General features: G+C 44.2%; 2 protein-coding genes across 2 annotated transcripts; one reads left to right on the plus strand and one right to left on the minus strand.

Annotated features, from left to right (window-relative positions):
• Positions 1-1,215: 1,215 nt before the first annotated feature.
• Positions 1,216-7,319, plus strand: LOC108934227 (uncharacterized). The gene is made up of 9 exons (XM_018751791.2): positions 1,216-1,322; positions 1,982-2,095; positions 3,786-5,465; positions 5,549-5,648; positions 5,775-5,923; positions 6,136-6,248; positions 6,377-6,466; positions 6,611-6,733; positions 6,836-7,319. The coding sequence occupies exons 1-9, from the start codon at positions 1,256-1,258 to the stop codon at positions 7,016-7,018; spliced, it is 2,619 nt and encodes an 872-aa protein (XP_018607307.2). The 5' UTR covers positions 1,216-1,255; the 3' UTR covers positions 7,019-7,319.
• A 4,489-nt stretch (positions 7,320-11,808) lies between these two features.
• Positions 11,809-16,362, minus strand: LOC108934055 (E3 ubiquitin-protein ligase RLIM-like). Its single transcript, XM_018751543.2, has 4 exons — positions 16,232-16,362; positions 15,174-15,389; positions 13,813-13,896; positions 11,809-13,353 (listed from the first exon to the last, which is right to left on the minus strand). Exons 2-4 carry the CDS (start codon positions 15,346-15,348, stop codon positions 11,861-11,863), a joined length of 1,752 nt encoding a protein of 583 aa, XP_018607059.1. The 5' UTR covers positions 15,349-15,389; positions 16,232-16,362; the 3' UTR covers positions 11,809-11,860.
• Positions 16,363-16,640: the final 278 nt, after the last annotated feature.

Consider the following 16,640-nt stretch of genomic DNA (forward strand, 5'->3'; position numbering starts at 1 on the left):
GTAGATATACTACTTACACTGGGTCACTCATCCATACATCAGTGGAACAGACTCTTTCTGTCACTCACACACTATTGGGGAACCCGAACAGCATATCTTTGGACTGTGGGAGGAAACCAGAGCAGACACGGGGAAAACGTGCAAATTCCACCCAGATTGAGCGGGGATCAAACCCATGTCCTCTCACACCACGCAGGTGCTCTGTCACCATGCTGCCCATATATCTTTCCTTATCATCATCCGATTGTTTATCTGTTGCTTACTTACTTGACACAGAACTGCTAAAATCTCGTGTAGCAAATTTGAGTTTTAATTCATAAAGTTCTGTTCATTTCAGACTTACATTCATGACTTTGTTTTTGACTCTTAATTACCTCCAGTTGGAATCTCAGATTCTTCTTTCTGCATGTCAGTTCTGGGAAATCCTGTCTTTAACTGAACACTGTTATATTAAAAAATTCAGACAACTGCTATTTTAAAGGTGTCCGAGACATCATAAAATTTTTATGTAAGAGTCGCGTGGATAAACAACATCCGTTTTCACCAATAAGAGGATGGAGTAGTAGACATCACATTGTTCTATCAAGCATTTGACCATTACACACACACACAGTCTAAACCGCTTGTCCCATTTGGGGTCATGGGGAGCCAGAGCCTAACCCGACAATATAGGGAATAAGGGGACGCACCCAGGACAGGACACCAGTCCATCACAAGGCACCCCAAGCAGGACTTGAACCCCAGACCCACCAGAAAGCAGGACCTGATCCAACCCACTGCACCACCACACCCCTGCTGACCTTTACAAAGAATTTAAAAAAGCTTGCAGTTACACTTTTCTGGTGAGGGGGGTGCGGTGGCGCAGTGGGTTGGATCACAGTCCTGCTCTCCGGTGGGTCTGGGGTTCGAGTCCCGCTTGGGGTGCCTTGCAACGGACTGGCGTCCCGTCCTGGGTGTGTCCCCTCTCCCTCTGGCCTTACGCCCTGTGTTACTGGGTAGGCTCCGGTTCCCTGTGACCCTGTATGGGACAAGCGGTTCTGAAAATGTGTGTGTGTGCACTTTTCAGTGCTCTCGTCCCCTGAACCGCTGAAGTGTTCAAGAGTATCTTGCCCAACATGTCCAAATTTTCTCTCTCTCTCTCTCTCTCTCTCTCTCTCTCTCTCTGTGTGTGTGTGTGTCAGTACAAGGGAGTTACACTGTTATGCTTCAGTGATCAGTAGTTTGTTGTAGAGGACAGTCAAATGTTCGATATAAGATGGCAGAACCCCGAGTGGAAATTGAGTCCCTCCATTTCTCTGTCGGTGTCTTGGGGATTTCTGGGGGTAAGACTGAAAATATACATTTCTTCCTATGTCATTCCTAACAATGACATTTTAACAAACTATTTTTTTCAAAAAAATGTGATACTGTTAATTGTTCACATAGTATAAAGTTATACTGCAATGATTGCTTTCTGTCAAAATTCACACGCAGCCGTTTAAATCAGAAACGATGAAGAAAATCAGTAAACAAAATCGAGTAATGCAGATTGTATTGAAATAATTTCAGACGTTCTGGAGGGACTTTCATATTACATACAAACACGTTTTCAGCATGGATTACTGAAAAATACTGTTTGCATTGATAATGAAAAGTACTAGTACACAAAGCATTTTTCATTTTTATTTATTTCTTATGATTTCGTAAATCCTTGCAAGAAGTCACTGAAATTTAAGCAGAAGAATCACAAAGTATTATTGATGACAAGAACTTAATTTATTTTCTCAGACATTCATGCTGATTTACCTGTCAGATTGTGATGTACGGTATTCTCTAACAACCTGAAGAACGCAAAAGGCATTTCCAACTCTAGACATGCTTCGTTGAATTAAGGAATCCTAGCGAGATCACGAAACTTTGGTTTGTGATTTATATTTCTGTTAGTGATGACCTTGTGAGAACATGCGCCATCTGAGAATTTTCTTTTTTTTTTTTCCCCGAGGGTCTCTACTGCTGATGGTGAACAACTATGCCCATGCGTCCGGAAACACCCTCATTCCTGATACCGCCCTCGGTGCGCTCCTTCTGATCATTGCAGTTCTGCTGGCTTACACAGGTAAAACACCGTATTTGCACGGAAAAGCACTTATCTGAGGTGGCACAATGGTGCAGCGGGTAGTGCTGGTGCTTAACAGTGCCCTGGCTGTGTGTTCAGATTGTAAGTTTTTCCTACACTCCCAAGACATGCATTTCAGGGAAAATGATTAGTCTAAGCTGCCTGTAGAGTGCATATGTGCGAGTCAGTGAGTGTGTGATTGCGATGGACTGGAATCCTATCCAGAGAACATTCTGCCTCTGCTCTATGCTTCTGGGATTGGTTGCAGACCACCGTGACCCCGCAACGGGGAAGCGGTTACAGTGAATGAATGAACAAACAAACGAACGCACTAAATGAATGAATGAACGAATGAATGACGGACACACTCGACACATTTCCAGAAAATGAACAGAGTGTTAGTGGGTGCATTTTTCATTGCTATTTGCATTCATTACACTGAGGGGAATTACTGGACTGCTACTTTTATTAAGTCTGGCAAATCAGACATATCTTCAAAATTCAAAATTCAGAGTTCTGTTGATGTTAAATTGCGTCCAGGGAATTTTGAAGATGTTTTGTGTCCGGCTGAAAATATTTGTAATATTACACTGCCGGGGGTAATAAAAAGTTCCTCTTTTACTCCTCCAGTCCATTAAATAATACGGTCACAACTGGGCCACACGTCTGTATGTCATAGATATTTTGGTATTTTTTTTTAATTCATTTTACAGCTCTGATGCTCATTTTTACTTTATAAAATGCTACTTAAGCAAATGTAAACTCACACACACATTGTCTGAACCATTTGTCCCATACGGGGTCGGCCAGAGCCTAACCCGGCAACACAGGGCGTAGGGCTGGAGGGGGAGGGGACACACCCAGGACGGGACGCCAGTCCGTCGCAAGGCACCCCAAGCGGGACTTGAACCCCAGACCCACCGGAGAGCAGGATCTGGTCCAACCCACTGTGCCACCGCACCCCCTCAAACCTAAACTAAAATAGCTATATTTCGTACGTTCGTCACCCAAACGTACAATAATAGTATGTCACAACGGTGGCATTTAACCCAGTCATGTCAGTGGTTAGTGGTTAGCGGGCAATTTTCAGCGACTGAGAGCGTATCCCTGGCATTAATTTGGCAATACTTTTATACTGGGGAAGTGTCTCACTGTTGTGGGGGGCGCGGTGGTGCAGTGGGTTGGACCAAGTCCTGCTCTCCAGTGGGTCTGGGGTTCGAGTCCCACTTGGGGTGCCTTGCGGTGGACTGGCGTCCCGTCCTGGGTGTGTCCCCTCCCCCTCTGGCCTTACGCCCTGTGTTGCCGGGTAGGCTCCGGTTCCCCGCGACCCTGTATGGGACAAGCAGTTCTGAAAATGTGTGTGTGTGTGTGTGTGTGTGTGTGTGTGTGTGTGTGTGTGTGTCTCACTGTTTAGCAATTGCCAGACAACTGGTTCTGCTTTTTGGTTTAGGTGATAAAATCTGACACTAGGATTTTGCAATAAAAAGGGGAAAAACAAGGTTGCACACATCATTCTTACTAGGAAACTGTAGCTTTTAATTTTCTTGCCTGTTTTGCCTTATACTGACTTGTTTTAAAAGTTCTGATGTATAACCTTAAAATAATCCATCAAAAAAAAAAAAAAAAAAAAAAAAAAAACGTTTTCAACCTCATCCTAATTTTTTTCGCTTCTATCTTTCCCTCTTTTCAGGAGTTCGGCGATGTTTGTCCCACACGCCACTTTTTGTTTCTCTTTGCCTGGCTGTATCTGCTCTTTGGTTTGGCTCAGGGTTTGTGCACATCCTAGCTGGAGTGGGGGTGATCAACGACAGTGTAGAGCTCAGGGTGGCTCTGGTGCCAGGGCTAGCTGCTTGTGCTGTAGCTTTACTCATTCTGGGCGCTGTGGGGGTCTTTCAGAAAGAGGTGGTCCTCTCCGTTACTGCGTTTGCCATCAGCATAGCTTGTGCCCACCAGATTGTTTCACTTTACCATGCCAGCTTTGGTCACGGTGCCACTGCTGCCAACTACCTCCTGGTGTGCTTGCTGGGGGCCTACTTTGGCAGTGGGCGTCTTCTTCGCTACATCACCAAACGTAGGATTCAGCTCCCTGGAACCGCCCTCCAGAAAAAGAGCAAGCTGACACCCTCCCAGGCTCAGGAGCGCAACGATGCTGTGCTTGTGGGGCTGTTGATGAACCTGCTCTCAGCATGTGTGCTGGCCTGTCCGCTACTGGGTGTGGTGCCACACCTTTCAGTCGGTCTGGTGCCGTGGTTGTGGACAGCAGGCGTCTTCCAGTTGGGCGTGAGCATCCTGTCTTACCGTGCCATGGACACTCTGGCTGCCACTTTTTATGGCTTCACCGCGGTTCTTAAATTTGCAGAGGGGTACAGTGTCCTGCTGAGCAACTTTGGGCAGGTTCCCTACACCACCAAGCCAGTCCCCATCGTGTTCTCCATACTCTTCTTCTTCCTAGCCCTGTTCAGTACTCAGAAAAGCCTTATGGATGGGTTATATCAGCTATTTTACGTGGCCTACTGCATCGCCATTGCAGCTCAGCCACGGGCATTCTTCCAGAGTGGCGCGCAGGGTGTGCAAGCAGCAATCTTCTTTGCATCTGCCCTAATGTTCTTGGTGAGTCTACACAACATGGCTTCCCCGTGGAGGTTGCCTACAGGAGAAGGCCTGCTGAAGACTCTCCTCAGTCGCAACAGCCGATTTGTGCTTCGGCCCCATGACAAAGACCTGCATGCCCCGTACTTGGGCTACTCCAAATATGCTGATGCCGAGGTGCTAGGCTATGCCTGCAGTGCGCTGTCGGCCTTTGCTGTCACGGCCACTGTGAGCCCTGAAGGGCCGCTCACTGTGCTGGTCCTACCCTGGGCTGTAGTGTGTGGTGGGTTCCTGCAACTGCTGTGTGGTTCGGTGGCCTTTGCCCGGGGTAAGACACTAGAGAGCACTGCCTTTACCTTGTATGGAATCATGTGGACCGTGTGGGGCCTGATGCGCTATGGGGGTCTTTACGGCACGGAGCGTGGCTTCAATGTTGCTGTTGGCATAATCTGCTTCATTCTGTTCAACTGCTTTGTGACAGTTGGTGCCATTTTCCTTAGCAAAGCTTGGTTTGCTTATGCACTTACTTTTCAGCTCATCATCATCAGCTTCCTACTAGATGCAATGAATGCTTTGCCCGGAGGCTATGACCTTGTGGTAACCATTATTTTTGGCATGGTCAGCTTCTACTGCTTCTTTGCAAACCTTTTCAACAGTAATTTCCAGACCCCACAGATACCCCTGGGTGACCCATTCATCAAGTTGAGTGGCTTTGGTGGTGGTAGGGACAGTTGTCCACATGTGCCAGCCAGGAAGGCTACCGCTGTACAGCAAATTGCAGGTAGGATGAATCTCGACTACAGTTGCTTAGTTCAACTCCCTCTAAAAACTATTTTGTATAACTGGCGGTGCTTCCATTGGCAGATATTCTGAAAAATGGTGGAACGTGTGGGATGCCGACAGACACTGTTTATGTGCTTGTGGCAGCTTGCAATCGACCTGATGCGGTAGAGAAGGCTTACAGGTGAGTCCTTTGTCATCAGGTATGACGGGATCCATGAGAGTTGTTCTAACCGCCTTTTTGTGCTCTGGTGATCACTATAAATCATGATTCAGCATGGACTGCATCTGCTTTCTTTTTTCATTGCAGAGCCAAGGTGCACGCCCAGGATCGCCCCATGTCTCTTTGGATTTCCAGCATAAAGCAGCTGGAACCAGCTAAACACCTGATCAACCCTGTTCTCTGGGACTTTATGGAAGCTGCTTGGCCATCCTCCATCAGCATGGTCATCCCCAGAGGTAGAAGCCCACATTGGAGATTTTGACCTTTCCACCCAACATTGCTCAAACTTTTGAAGCATTTCAGGTTGATCTTTCTACCAAAGCTATTCATACCATTGAATTATTTGCATCTATATTAAGCGTGGACCTTATTTCATGCCATCTTGTACCTTGTTATCTCCTTAATGGAGTTAGAAATCCAAGTATGTTTTTGGATTATCTTGTCATAGGCCCTTGGATGGATTGCTTTGGACTGGGAGGTTCAGCAAAGTACATTGGCACTCCGCAGAGTATTGCCATCCGAAACCCAGACTGCACCGTTGCCACACACCTCATGGATCTGGTAGGGTACCATGCTCACCGTTGTAGGTGCCATATTTTTAGACCAGCATCAGGTACAGATTTCGAGCAACTTTGCCTGGCCTTCAGAAACTATGTTGTGCCCAGCCAAACAATATTCACTGTTTTTAGGTGGGGCCCATTGCTACAATGTCCGCAAATCCTACAGGAGAGGCTGATACAACACATCACAACCAGGTTTATGCAAAGTTGGGGGATAAGGTGAGGTCAAACTGTATGTGTGACTAGGCTTTTATACATTTATAGTTGTACAGTTTCAGCTTTTGTTTTTAAAGTGTGCATTAAGGAGTTCCACCTACTTCTTTAGCTGTCATTTTTATCCCACCCCCTCCCAATTCCTTCCAGGTGGATGGAGTGCTTTGCGATGGCCCTTCTCCTGAGAATATTGCTTCCACAGTAGTAGACTGCACAAAAATCGAAAGCGGTCGTATTGGTTTTTTCCGAGTGGGCGTCATTCCAAAATCACAGGTACTTCCCTCACTTAGTCTTCTGATACTCTTGTCTATCTTCTGTCCTTTCTTATTGCAAATATATCACCCACACGGTTTTTGTCTTATCTGACCATTGAAGGTGTTGCAGATATTTGATGAAGTGCAGAAGAAACACATTGTGGGCCAGGTGAACCCTACCTTCATACCAGATGTTCCAGAAGTCAATGTGGAGATATATCCTGAGACACAGGAAGTCACCCAGGCATCAGCCAGCAACTCCCATGCACTGGCCCCAGTCAAAGAAGAAGATGAGCCGGTGTAGTTCAGCCCTGGAGAAACAACATTATAAATCTTATTAAAAAATGTGTAATATTAATTTTAATGTGAAACATTGCCTGCTCAGGCATTAGATGGGTATGTTTAGGAAGTTAATGATTTTTTTGATATCCTAACTTTGTCGTAGTGCAATATATCAATGGTTCTGCTTCTGCCGGTGGTGATAGAGTTGGGGTGAAGAGGTTTTGACTTTAATCGATGAAAGAATACAATTATAATTGAATACCTAATATTTTAATTAAATTAATTGGATCAACAATCCTAGAATATGAATAAATCCCTTGCACAAACTGTCATGTTGAATTTATCTTTTCTAAACTTGCTCTGTAGTGTGTTCATACTGTGTATAGTAATTTAATAAACACATTAGGTGACCTTTAGTCGCCTTTAGTCACTATAGTTCTTTAGAGGCACTTCTATACATCTGATTTTTTACTAAAAGAAATACTAAGCCTACACAAAGTACTAGTCAGTCTTTCAGTATCAACGTTAAAGGAAAACAATTAACAGGCCTATAAGACATCTCTTCTGTTAACAGATTAAAACTTGATACTGGGTTAATTTATTGCACTTTCAGTCTGCTTTAAAAACTCAAGAAATGTCCATCTAAATTATAGATTAAAAACTACGGAATCAGCAGTCATCTCTTCACCAAACTGCCCTCTCAGAAGCATACAAGTCGGTCACAGCTCACACTTCGTGTTACCGCCGGAGCGTCTTTCCTGAACTCATTCACTGACTCCCCGCACCCCAAACCCCCAACCACTTCTGGTCATGTCCGAAATCTTATGTATTTTTGCACCACACTTCTTAACCTGGGAAACAATTTTCATATCTACAACGGTAGCTGGTAGTATGATGGTCTAGCTCAACAGTTCACTAGAAGGTCCTGAGTTCACCATGTGGTACCTTGGAGTAAGGTGCTGCTTTCAGAAACTGTAGTAACGCCTCGTCAGTGTGACGTTTGCGTGGTGTGCAGGTGTGTGCGAACGCAAAAGCTTTCGGCAGAAAATCAACAAAACTCGTGAAAAAATTACAATCACCGACGCAGATCCACACTTCTTTCCTCAAGTCCCTCTTAAGATAATCTTTCATTTGACTGTATTTGCCAAACCTTTTCTCTCCAAATCAGCAATGGTGACAGGAGTGTGACCAGGGCTCCAGCCTGCCACATTTCAATATTTATCAGATTACGCACACACACATTGTCTGAAATCGCTTGTCCCAAGTGGAGTCGCAGCCAGCCGGAGCCTAACCCGGCAACACACAGGGCGTAAGGCTGGAGGGGGAGGGGACACACCCAGGACGGGACGCCAGTCCGTCGCGGGGCACGCCAAGCGGGACTCGAACCCGAGAGCAAGACCAGCCAAACCCGTTGCGCCGTCGTACCCCCCCTTTACCAGATTAGCTGGGGAAAATTATAATGCACTGAAAACTGTGTAAAATACTTTGATTTATATGACATATTTGGAATAAAATTATGACATGCAACTGAAGTGAGCTCAAACTGGTAAATTTGTAATAGTGACGTGTTAACTCAGAACGGTCTGAAAGCTGGGCCAACTTACTTGCATTAAAACAAGAAGAGACAGAAGTTTAACTGCTCTGTTAGAGATCTCCAGCATTTAGAGCACGCGTGCAACAGGAATGCTTTTGCAAAACCAAAAACATTGGGACATAACCTCTTCTCCGTAGTTAGCATGTGCCACAATACCCTGTTGAGCAAACGGCCTGCTGACTATTTCCATATTTGTACGTGAAGAGAGTATTGCAGAGAGGTATGGTGTGCAGAAACAAAACTCTATTACAGGCACTGCTCAGTCTGCGTGGAGTTCTTTGCATGTTCTCCCTGTCTTCATGTGGATTTTCTCCCGGCTGCTCTGGTTTCCTCCCACAGTCCAAAGACTCGCGTTTAGCTCAGACTGGTGACTCTACACTTCCCATGGAGTTAGAGTGACTGTGTGTGGCTACGCTGCAATGGACTGGCTCTCTGCCAAGGGTATATCATGTTTCAAGTAGCACACTATGCTTCTGCAATAGGCTCCACACCATGACCAAGACAAGCACTTCTCAACAGTGAGTGACTCAACAGTCTAATATACTTCCCTTCTGACTAGCATTTCATCTGATAGTGTGGAAACAGATTCCATTAAAGATACACCTACTGAGGAAGAAGAAGAACAAAAGGGCCATATTTGGTAGAAGACAAAATATTTGATCTGCTGATGAAATGATGAACCAGGCTGATACTTAACTTTAGGCACACCACAGCATCCATATTATGATCATGATCCATGATCAAGTCCAAAATGCTGAAGTGTTCAGTTAGCAAGACATACTATAACTGTTTAAACCTCAATAAAATGTTGATTTGACAACTCAGTGCAGCTCTTTTTTGTGTCAGGTGTGGAGGAAAAGTTAAAAAATGTACCATTTTATGTCTAATTTTCTATGCAAGGTAGAAAGAATTGTTGGGTGTGGAACAAATGGTGCAATGTGTAGATAACAGCAGATGCAGTGTCACTACTTAATGTGTTGGTAATGTAAATTAGGCGCAAAGCAGAAAACAAGAAGTTGTAACCAAGCTGTTAAGAAAAGGCCTATTTTTAGTTGGTAAGGAACGTTCCGCTGCGTGAAGATATGTAGCAGTGAGCAAAGAACTTATAGGAAGCAAGTAAACAACCTTAGAGCAAATGAAATGTGTACCATGAACTGGTGATGCGTTGAACATTCAGAAAGTTTCTTCAACTCTTATAAATTGTAAGAATTTTTGTTGTTCGGAGAGACTCCCTCACCTCTGTTGTGAGCGAAGGACTCTCCCTTTGTTCGAAGTAAAGGATACCACTAGCAAACCTTTGTCCTGTCTTTTATTAAGTTGGTTTGTGCAAAACTTCTTCCACAAAGGGTAGAGCTGTGAAGAAAAATATTACAGGTATTGAGACATTTGTCCTTGAAAAACATCAATGCTGGACATGCCTTAAATCCAAACTCAACATTATCTGTAAGTCAAGCCAGCGAGTTCTAAGCATTCTTCTGTGACAAAAGGTCTTTTTGGAAACTTTTCATATATGTATAATTTTAAGAAATTAATATTTCATGACAGGAAATATGCATCATTTGATTGTAGAAACATAAAAGGAAACGTATAATATACTCAACCCAACTCTCCATAAAGTGATTTTTATTTTGGGTATATTTGGCTGAAATTTCATGTTTGCCAAGCCCAACATAATGAACACTGCTGCCACCCACAGGACAAAAGCTGGAACAACAATAGCAAAATCTCACTATTTTCCTTTTCCATCAACCGCTTGTCCAGCGGAGCCAGTGCCGGTGGTCTGCAGGCTATCCTCAAGACATGTAAGAACATACCGGACCCTCCACAGGGTACTATACTGTCTATACTGCTATTCTTGTGCATGAACAGTTCCATATAGAGCCTTCTTTTGAACAGACAAAAACTATTACATTTTTTCCTCAGACACTCTACTTCAACCCTCAACATCTTATTTTACATAATGTCTGCACAGTACATGGTTTTATTCAGTCACCTCAAAAGCTGACTTTACAATAAACATGCCAAGGGACAATACCACTTTCTTTAGAATATTATGCTAATAAGTTTATCATTAGAAATTAGCACTTTCTGCAACAGTTCTTATCCATATTTCAGTATTTATTGCAGAAGAAAAAAAATACATAATTCTTTGTCATTTACACATCCAACTATAGCACCAACATTCCAGGAAAGAAGGCATGCAAATACACAATAAGGAATTTCCAACGCATTATCTTCCTATGTTTACAAACTCAAATTTGGAAGAAAAGTTTCCAAAATGACAATGTTTTGTACACAGAACTCCATTGTAATATTTTCAGCTAAAAGCACCTTTATACATTTACTGTACAAATCTATAACAGCCTTCAATAATCTGCTGTTTCTGTGAGATGGCTCATTTGTCCTGAGATTAATAGTCACAGATAACAGGGGTTGGCAATGGGACATTAGTAGGGCTTCTGCAAACAAAGTGGGAAACCATGTACACACAAATACAGAAGTTGGCATCTTTTAGATATTACGTATGTGTATATATTATGTATACATTTTTAACCAGTATTTAAAGGATAAAACCATAACTGCTATGTAATTGCAGTAGAAGTACTCTAACAAATACAATAAATTGTGATTCTCAGGTGGATTCAGCCTTTGAATTTACCATATGCTGAACATCTACTGTAAGTTCTGTCATCAAAAAGCAATGTTAAACATCAGCATAAAATTACTTTTACATAATACATCTGTAACATCACACCACTTAACATGTTTAACCAATCCAAGTTTGGTTTTTTAATCTCTCATAACATTTTAATGTGGATCAAAGAGGCAACTTCACACTTCAACTCTGGACAGACAATGTAGGAATGTGCATAACTTTTCTTGTAACAAATTATGTTATCTGTATTGTTACGTATGACAGTTAAAGGGGACAATTTCAAAATAATTAGCATGATACTTTGAATCTTGTAACATCATTCAACAGTTAAAGGAACCCTTACTCAGCCATGATTTTGATTTCTTTTATTCATGATTCCATAAATGAAATTGTTCTTTATAAATTGATATACTGTAGATGACCAAAGCAAACCTTAGTCAGAATTTTACAGAGGGTGAAAAGCAAAGAAAAACAAAAAAAGTCTTAAACACTGGTTTCATGAGCCCACAAATATTGTCCCAAGCATTCCATTTAGAAACTATGGTGAAAAGTGATTTGGGGATCTTTCCTTGGAGGGCTACTGTGGCCAACGCTACCATGATTACTTAGACTGGTTAAACCACATTCTCTCGGTTGCTTGACCCAAGAACAGCTCTGCGACAAACAGGGCAGGTGGAGTTCTCAGACAGCCAGCGGTCAATGCAGTGGACATGGTACTCATGGGAACAGGGCAACTTGCGCAGTTTGTTGCCTTGAGAGTACTCCATGATACACACACTGCAGGTTTTCAGAGCATCACTGTCCCCATAGTTGCGCATGGAAAGGTTGTCAATCTGCTCCTTAGTGAGTCCTCTAGGCTGCTCCTCGATGTCACCACTGAGCAGAAAGAAATGGGCTAGTCGCAGGAAGGGAAGAGAGCTGATAGGTTCCCGGGGCCCACTGGTGGCAGGGGCTACTGGGGTGACCTCTCTCTCTCTGTCCTGTGTCTGCGGCTCTTCAGGTCTAGAACCCCTGCCAGAAGCAGCTGACATCGCAGCAACAACATCACTTGCTGAGGCAGAAGTTACCATACTAGGGCTTCTGGATGGACCAGCTGATTGCCTGGAGTCAGGGTCCACAGAGTCCATTAAATAGCTGAGCTCACCAAAACCCATTAGCATCTGCTGGACTGTTGTTTCTATGGAAGTACTTTCACTTTGGCTGGTGTCAGCAACACGTCGGATAGGGATACGGATGGTGCTAACATAGGTGCGAACCCCTGCTTGATCCGAGCGCGAGAAGGCATGCTGAAAGTCAGTGTGATTGCTCTCGTGTGGTGAGGCATCAGAGGCCTGATATCGAGAGCGGGTGCGGCTAGCGATGCCATCCTGCTGCCTGGGCTCTCCCGCTGGCACCCGGCGCACCTGCAAGTCAAGCATGATGGTGGGTGGTCGCTGGCCAGATGTGTCATTTTCCTCAACCTGCGCCCCTGGGTCATCTGTCATTTGAGGGGCAGGGACAGGTTCTGGTACCACTCCGAGGAGAACCTCGGGCTCCACAGAGCTGTGTCTGAATCTAAGCTGCTCCTGGGTCCTGAACTGGGCATGATCCCCAGCTTCTAGGCGGGGGTCAAGTCTGGGAAAGGCATGCTCATGGCGGGCCTGGGGCAGTCCCTCTGTCTGATTCAATGTCAGGGAAGAGGGACTTCCATCTCTACGTGGCCTTGTCCAGCTCTGCTCTGGACTGCGGCTCCTGGCTCGCCTTCGCCCTCCACGCAGCAGCCTTTCAAACAGCATCTCCTCTGTGGGAGTCGCCGCCTCGGTTACAGATGACGCAGACGAGTCACTTGATTCTTCCATTAACATCTCTGGCTCACTAGAGGGCACTTCCATCGCCCCTTCCCTTCCTTGCTGCTCTCCTGCATCAGCCTGCTGCTGTGTGTTGCGGTTTACGTTGATCTCTAGGCTGAAGCGGATGACACCGCTGCTTGGGTTGGTCCGACTCACAGCCCTCCATGATTGGTTACCCTGATAACCACTCCGTGCTGTATTTGCAGTCTGTCTCATGGAGTTAAGCCAACCCAGAAGAGAAGAGTCACCATCTGAACCATCCTCTTGGCTGTCTGACCCTATTAAAATATTTCAAAATGTAGTTTTACAGCCTTTACTAAAACAAAATAATGCAAGTAACAGCAGGTTAGCCATAATTTTGTTATTAACCTTAATCAAAGCACTGAAATTCAGAAAGACATGCCGTTTAGAGAACTTTGCATTTGTCCAACATCACAATATTTTAAACACTGGTTTTAAAGAATGATGTTGTAAAACCCTTTACAGTATTGACACAGGGAGATTTGCATTGATTTAATTTAAAATTTTTTGCATGACAGGAGTAAAGCCTTAAAAATGTTAAGGAAATAAGTAGGCTATTTCAGATTTTGCAGTCACCAGACACTATTAGGACACTAACCTAAACAAATTAATTCCTCCTCATTTTAGAATATCATTTATGGCAACGTCAACTACTGCATAATTTTAATGAACAGATAAAAAGGCCTACTGTATTTTTAATATACATATAAACATACCACTATTTTCATGGATGTCTGGCTGTAAAGGTCCATCCTTAGCTTGCCGCAGGCGACGCAGCAGCTCCTCCTCCGTTATCTCACCTGTAAAGAAAAATCAAGTTGAGAAATACTCATCTAAAAAGGGTCCAGTTTCCATGATGCAAGTTGTTTCCCCAACTGCAATGCCATTCATTTCACTGTGAAGTAAACTGGCCAAGGAGAATTAACACAAAAGCAGAACAGAGGAAAAATGGCACACATGTTGTGTGGGTACATATTATTCCAGAACCAGAAGTAGAAGCTACTGAGAAAACTGACCTGAAACAAAAAAGTAATGTCAGGGTCATTTCCACAGAAATAAACAAACAATTACCTGAAGTTAAGAAACCAATAGTTACTTTGGAAGGCCAAACTATTTAGTTTTGGCTTTGATATATCACAAGGCTTATTTGAGATTAATTTTTTACATTTGGGGAAAGAAGAAAATTTCTACACCTAGCGCACTAGGTGTACCAGCAATTCTCCATGTGAAGTAGACACACAGGAGTGCACTGAAAACTGCCACACTTACCAGGAAGAGCACCACCTCACTCAATGCCACCTTCTGGCACGGCACTTGGCCAATGGTTGCTCCAAAATTACATTCCCTTCTGCTGTCCTGGGACAGAAATGGATCTGTGGTCTTCAGCTGTTCTCAGGCTAATTTGCGTTTAATAAAACTATGTAGGCTAGACGACCTGAAGGTGTTAGTTCTTGAATTCTTGGGGAGAACTGTCACACCACAAAGAAAGACTTTCCTACTACAGCCCTCTGCTTAGAAAACACCGAAGGCTTCGGGGGGGATTTGCAAACTTTAGGAACAGAGGGATTTTGATTAATAATCAAGTGCTTGCATAATGAAAGTCCACTTAAAGAAACATCTGCATAGTTACCTTGGCTGACACTCAAATGAAGGAGAAAAAATCTGAACAAAAGAAATAAAAGATTTTTAAAAAAAAAAAAAAAATCTGACACCACCACAGGAGCACAAAGAGAGGTACAAACTCAGCCCCATGTAAGTATACTTGAGTATGGGCGGCACGGTGGCACAGCAAGTAGCGTGTCTGCGAAGGTTTGCTCCGATTTCCTCCCACAGTTTAAAGACATGCTGTTCAGGTGGACTGATGACCCAAAAAGTCACGCATAGTGTGTGTGTGACTGAGTGACAGAGAGAAAGCGTGTTCCACTGATGCATGGATGAGTGACCCACTGTAAGTAGTGTCCCTTGCAGCGTAAATCGCCTTGGGTGAATAAGGTGAGGGCCGGTAACACTACGTAGTGTTCGTTGGAGTCGTTTTGGAGAAAAGCATCTGCTAAATGAAGTAACATAAATGTATTACCTGGTGTTCCAAAAAGATTGTTATCTCTCATCAGGCGGTAGTCTTCCTCACTTAAGTTGTTGACAAAGTGATAGAAGGCCTCCTCCCGGTCCAGCCGGCCCAGGTGTCTCCGGCGCTGGGCGTCGGAAAGGTCTCTGCCACCCGCGCTGCCCTTGGACCCGTCCACGTTCTCCATGGCCGCTCAGGCGGGACTCAGGGCCACTGTCAAAGATCGGACTGTGGAGAACAGCAGGATTTGGGGAGTGGAAGGAAAAAAAATAAAAACAATTAAATAGTACATGCAGACTAAACATGTTGCTTTTCAGTAGATTCTGTCCTATCATTTGCGAACAGATGGACAGTACAGGACAGAGGAGGGTCTCTTTGTGAACAGGACGTTGCACGTGGGGGGGAGGGGGGGGCATTTCTGCCTGCGACATCATCATGACACAGGACTGGACATTTACATGACAAAGATGTGTCCTACATGCGTCTTGAACAAGTCGAAACATTTCAATTACTAAAGTTGCTCTTAAGCAGTTAACCACCAAACAAAATGGCCCCTGCGTTGGCAGCAGAGAAAGACAGCAAAACTTGTCCAGCTCCCTTACCGAAGCCTGGGTCCCGTTTCTGTGGAGCTACTCGTCAAAAACCGACAAAGTAAACCGAATTTGGAAATATTAATTGCTTTTAAGTTGGTGCCGCGTTGTACAAAGTGCGAAATGCCAGCGAAAAGCACCATAAATTTAATGACGCCACGGACAGGTCCAAAATGGTGATCAGCTCAGCTGCTGGGTGTTTCACAAAGCTGGTCGACGAAGGCCTGGTTCTCTGAGGAAGAAGAGGCCGAGCGCACAGCCCCGCTATCATCGCCATCACCGTCATCACCATCTTTTCCTCAAATATTGAAGTTATGATTTCTGACGTGACACTACACTGACACAGACAGAGCAACCAAGCAAGCCAAGGAAGATTAGCTGACGAGAAAAAAACAGACCAAGAACGGTGGTTTCTGCACAGAAATACATTTATATAACAACATTTACCCCCTCAGCTCACTGTGCGTTGGTGTAAGTTACCTGTATTTAGACAGTATTTTCAAATTTCAATGTGCGTGTTTGTCTCTTTTTTTTCCCTCTCGTCGTGCTAACCGAAGCGCTGCTCGTACACGGACGCTCCCATTGTATCCGTCCGCTGCTCTCCTCTCGGAAGTTGGGCCTATATTGTTAAATACGTCACTGTCATTTACAGTTACGCGAACTGTCGTCGACGCTTTGCGTTGGCACGTAGCGCCCTCTAGTGTTCGGAGGGTGCGAAACCATCCCGATACCGCAGCGCAAGCGTTCGACGCACGCAACCCTGCGCACAGCAACGCTACACGCAAACGTCATTGTAATCCTCTGTTAATTTTAACTTTCCTTTTATCGTTTTAATATCTTTCAGTCTCTGTCTGCATGTCAGTGCAGTTTAAGTTTTACACCACAGTCC

The sequence above is a fragment of the Scleropages formosus genome, chromosome 4 (assembly GCF_900964775.1).
Source record: "Scleropages formosus chromosome 4, fSclFor1.1, whole genome shotgun sequence".
Taxonomy (NCBI): domain Eukaryota; kingdom Metazoa; phylum Chordata; class Actinopteri; order Osteoglossiformes; family Osteoglossidae; genus Scleropages; species Scleropages formosus.